The sequence below is a fragment of the Teleopsis dalmanni genome, chromosome 2 (assembly GCF_002237135.1).
Source record: "Teleopsis dalmanni isolate 2A chromosome 2, ASM223713v2, whole genome shotgun sequence".
Classification (NCBI taxonomy): domain Eukaryota; kingdom Metazoa; phylum Arthropoda; class Insecta; order Diptera; family Diopsidae; genus Teleopsis; species Teleopsis dalmanni.
In genome coordinates, this window is record NC_051847.1 from 195,663,304 (window position 1) to 195,668,724 (window position 5,421).

At 32.4% G+C, this 5,421-nt stretch overlaps 1 protein-coding gene across 1 annotated transcript; it reads left to right on the top strand.

The window, feature by feature from the left end:
- The first annotated feature begins 1,224 nt into the window (after positions 1–1,224).
- LOC119676503 (piggyBac transposable element-derived protein 3-like) lies at positions 1,225–5,125 on the top strand. Its single transcript, XM_038087742.1, has 6 exons — positions 1,225–1,235; positions 1,319–1,749; positions 1,810–2,435; positions 2,490–2,574; positions 2,643–3,118; positions 5,024–5,125. Exons 1-6 carry the CDS (start codon positions 1,225–1,227, stop codon positions 5,123–5,125), a joined length of 1,731 nt encoding a protein of 576 aa, XP_037943670.1.
- Positions 5,126–5,421: the final 296 nt, after the last annotated feature.

The following is a 5,421-nucleotide window of genomic DNA, read 5'->3' on the forward strand; positions in this document are numbered from 1 at the left end:
TTTCAAAAAAATTAGCAATATATGTTATGGGGAGGATCAAGTTAGATTGGTTCGGCGACTTTGTGACTACAGCACACTTGAGCTCAAATAATGGTTCATTATGATGCCACGGTTTAGTTATATTTATACGTGGACGACAAGAAACTCCAAATGCACCATAATGGTATGTGTGTGAACAACGTTGAAAAACATGATTCTCCCATTCGAATGAACGTGAACCAACCTGATAAGTCTTTAAAGTTAGCAAAGTCATTAACTAATTTTGCTTTACCAAATCGGTAAGAAAAGAGGTTCAAAAAATTTTGAATCATCTAATAGTCATTTATGACTCATAATTTCATTGATTCAACCAGATTTTTAACAAATCTCAGGTCAAAATATTCCTACTCGACGCATCATGTTAATTTTCATATCTTCTTTACCAAATGAGCTACAATTACTCTAACAGAGTGACCAGTTCAGGTAATTAGTATGTGGTTAGAGCATATTTTTTTGAATATATTTAGTAACAAAAAATTATTCCGATCTCAAAAAACCTTTAACTGGTTAAATTTACACTCGAGCATCTATTAAAACTTATTTATTATTTATTATTATTGTTTATACATGCAATAATCCTTCCTACCATCATTAAAACCGATTATTCTACCTTAAGCGAAGGCATCCACAAATCCAGTCTTAAGCACTGCAGCACAATGCTGTAGGCACGTTAACCCATTTCCCGCCAGGCGGTTCGAATTTTCGACCAGTTGTTCATAAAGCTTTAAAATATGTTAAATATATATTTTTTTTTGATCTGATGAATGAATTTACTTATAAAGATATTTGGAAATCTTTTTTATCAGTAAAATAGAGATTCTATTTGTTCCTCGGCTTTTTTTAGAAATTTTTGCAAAATCAAAATTTTAGATGTTTTTTAAAACTTAAAAATTATTAATAAATAAAGGTAACTTTTTACCAAGAATTTTTAAAATATATTTCAAAAAGCCCGATATTACAAATGTATTTGCAAGCACTGACTAATGTTTGACATTACAGGTGATTTTTATATATCAAAAGTAGTGGTCGAAAATTCGACCAATGGCGATAAACATAGTCACATGTTTTGACATGTTGATATGACAAATTTTCATTTTCCCGCCATTTTCACGCAGAAAGAAGCTTAAAAAAGTATAAAGTAATAATAAATATATTGAGAAAAAGTGAAGTGTAAAAGTGTTAATCATGTCTAAAAGGTCAGTATTTTTCTCATCTTTTCGTAGATTTCAATAATGTGTATATTACTTCAATAAATAAACTTATTTGTGTATATATATAGTTGTGAAGGCTTCGGTGTTCGGAAATTTTTACATATGGCAGATATTAAATGTATTTTGGAAGGTTCTGATTCCGAAAATGAAGCAGAAAGAGATTCTGTTTCAAATATTGTATATATTCCACCTTCTCCCGATGCTTTAAGTGACACTGAGCACATAAATGATGAAATTGTGGATGGTTCGGAGGTTGATGCATTGCAAGATGTTGCAGGTGAAATAGAACTGCACTTTATTAACACCAAAGAAGACATTGCTGCACCATCACTGGACCTATCCAAAACAGAGCATAATTCACCAGGTAAAAAGCCTGGATTCTCCAAAACTTCGATTCCACGGAGTGTTTGGAAGAAAACTAAATTTCCAAAATTTCCCCCAATTGCTCACAATACAACTGGCCTCGAAGCTCAGCAAGAGGATCTTGTTAATATATATGGTAAACTAGTATGTAACAATTATACGAAAGAAAGTGTTTGATCATTTTTTTTCATCTTAGGTGGAAAAACTCCAATAGAATTATTTAAATTGTTTTTCGATAAAGAAGTTGTTGAGTTAATTATTACAGAAAGTAAGAAGTATGCAAGTCAGAATAATGTAACAACTAACATTCTCGACGAACGTTTGCTTAATCGCTTCATTGGATTTCTCTTGTTCAGTGGCTATCATAAGCTTCCAGAAATTGAGCATTATTGGCGGCAACAGAATGATTTTGGTATTCCAATAGTTAAGGAAGCACTTACTCGCAATGAATTTCGTCAAGTGAAACGATTTCTGCACATTGCAGACAATAATTCACTTGATAGTAATGATCGATTTGCAAAAGTAACACCTTTAATTGCTTTGCTTAATAAAAAATTCATGCAGTTTGGAGTGTTTCATGAATACTTGTCTATAGATGAGCAAATGGTTCCATACTTTGGGCGACACAGTTCAAAAATGTACATTCGCAACAAACCAATTAAGTTTGGTTTTAAGTTATGGGTATTAGCTTCATCTGATGGCTATATGTATAGTACAATTCCATATGCTGGTTCAACTCAACCATACGACAAAGAAATTGGACTTGGAGCGCATGTTGTATTGAAGTTGCTAGAAAATGTCGAACATCCTGAATGGCATTGTGTATATTTTGATAATTTTTTTACATCATTCTATTTGATGTATTTACTGTCACAGAAAAATTTTCTAGCATGTGGAACAGTCCGTCGAAATCGTTTGCCGTCAAACCTCTCCCTTAAAGGAAAAAAAGAATTGAAAAAAGGTTATTCAATTACATATCGTGTAAAATAATGTATTCTCTATCCTATTCTCTATTTTTCTCTTTTTCAGGTGAGTCCGATTATGCTTTTGATAAGCAAAACGGAATTTACGTTATATCTTGGCAAGATAATTCGCTTGTTACAATTGCAACGAATTTTGAATCAATGGAACCCATGAATTCTGCCCGTCGTTACAATAGGACTTTACAAAAGTATGTGAATCTTCCTCAGCCTCATGCGATTGCAAATTATAATTTGCACATGGGTGGTGTCGATATGGCGGATAATGCAATATCGAACTATCGCATATCCATCCGTGGGAAAAAGTGGTGGTGGCCTTTGTTTTCAAATGCAGTGGATTCGTGCTTAGTAAATGCGTGGAAACTTCATTGCTTCATTTCAAAAGCACAAAAAAACAAGCAAATGAGTCAACTTGATTTTCGTTCTGTTGTTAGCACTGCTTTACTTTCATTTAATTATACAGAAGAACAAAACATTGAACAAGATAACATTGCTGAAACTCAAAGACCTGATGGATTGCCACGAGTTAATGAAATATCACATTTTATTTCAAATAAGACAAAATGTTATCGTCGATGTCGTGTTTGCCATAAACACACAAGTTTTATTTGTTTGAAATGCAATGTCCATTTGCACACTAAATGCTTTACGTTGTTCGACCACAAATAATGTGTGCATTTTTAGTTTTTAGTTATATTGTTTAAATTTATTGAATAAAATTTTATTTTGTGTATATCAATTGCCTTTTTTTTATTTATTATAACTAACTATTCCTTCACTTGTAGCATTTCTTTGAATATACATCGACTAATTATCGCAGGTTTTCTTCAATAATTTTTGCTTCAACTTCAATAATAAAAGTCTATGTTAGCCGCCGTTGGTCGAAAAATCGACCAGAATTTTCCCAAGAATTTGAAAATCGGAAAAATGTGAAAATTTACAGTTTTCTTAATCAAACCAAATGTCATCATCGTGTAAAATTTCAAGAAAAAATTTCAACTCCTTCTAGGTGCGGCGGGAAATGGGTTAATGTTCAGTCCCAAGAAAAATCCCAGTCTCAAAAATTTCACTTGGTACTTATATTCCACAACTCGAACCTTAGCTTTGGACTGTAAAGATGATACATCACCTTTGGTAAATGACTAACTTTTAGATTGGATTTTTCTAGATTCTAAATTTTTGTGAAATGCAAACCGCTGTACCTGTTCAAGTTTCCATCAAGAAATAGCAGGAATGTTTGATGGGATGTTATGGTCAAGTACAAATAGGACTGAATTATTCTCATTCTCACTCACAAGACTACACAATAGTATGCTTGATAAGCATTATGATAAAATTTTTTAAGTTCTCAACATTCCACGCATCGAAAGCCACAGTGTGAGACTTGCACCTACTAAAACAACCTCTTAGGAATGAATCGAGAAGATTTCCACAGCATTGCGAAAACTTCATTCCAGTAATCAGGGGAGAAAGATGTGAACATATAGGCTTAAAACCTATATCATCGATCATGACTTGTAGAAGAATAATATAACACAATCTACCAAATATTGGGTACTCATACTGCTCATTACATCCTATTCTCAGAGCATGCCTAACATATGATAACAAAATAGCTTGATCTAGACGCTGAAGAACTTTATTTTTAAATACAAAATCTTTAATCCTGGTGATGTCAAAGTAAAATTTAAATATCCAAAGAAAAAATAAGAAAAATTACAAGAGCGAAGAGTAAAGAGGGAAGGGCTCTTAATAAAGCTGCACTATTGAACTATTGATGAGTAAAGCAGATTGTAAATTGCATACAATTTTTGTATGCTTAAGCTGATTGTGTTTGAATAGCCAAAAATAAAAAATTTCTACGGATTTATGTTTAAACTGTGCATGAATTTTATACAAAAGTGAACACTTCTGTTTGATTTTATACTGCAACGAGCAAAAAATTTAAAAAAAAAAAAATAAAATAGACAAAAAACTGAAGCAAATTATGCAGCGAGGACGATGATATCCTGCTGTGTTGCATGAACAAAATAAAATAAAAAAAACAAAAACAATTTCAACATTACGAGTATTTTATTTAATTAAACTTTTTTCGTTAAGTATTACAAATTTTTGTTTTCGACTTTTGTCGTTATTTCGTTTATATGTTATATACTATATATAGTATAAATTTTACCACTGTTTACTTATATATGCAGTGAAATGCACCTTTAAAAAGTTTCTTTAGAGAATTACTGTCAAAATTTTTAGCAGCACAACTAAAACAATACCACAAACACAACAACAACTACAACTGCAACAACAATAAAAAACAACAATAACAATAAGTACAACAAATGTTGCATACACGTTGCGCATAATGCCATAAAAAACTAACAACAACGGCATTGTAACAATTTTCACTACTTTTTAATTAAAACTACACAACAGGCAACAACAGTAGTAGCAACTTCAGCGGCAGTGGCAGCAACAATGCTTAAGAGCACAACAGGGCGTATTCAAATTTCGCGCCATACAAGCGCGCGTTATTAAAGGAAATAAAAAATTCAAGTTCTTCTGGTGAATATTTTTTAAAAATGATTAAAAAACTTTCACACCCCCACACCTGCATAAATATGGCCAACACCAACAACAACACCAACAACAACATCAACAACAACACCAACAACAACACCAACAGCAACATCAACACCAACAGCAACATCAACACAAACAAAATAAGAAAGACGTATGTATACCTCCAAAACACAATGGGCACATAAAGCAATCACTATATTTTGGTGCAGATTCCACACGAGATGCTGCTTCACGTTTGCAATGACTTAGAC

Bases quoted from the DNA above. Each gene is read 5' to 3' on its own strand.
- LOC119676503 (XM_038087742.1), top strand. The intron at 2,436-2,489 runs GTATATTTTGAT...TTACTGTCACAG, and splicing joins AACATCCTGAATGGCATTGT to AAAAATTTTCTAGCATGTGG. The intron at 3,119-5,023 runs GTTAATGAAATA...ACTACACAACAG, and splicing joins GACCTGATGGATTGCCACGA to GCAACAACAGTAGTAGCAAC.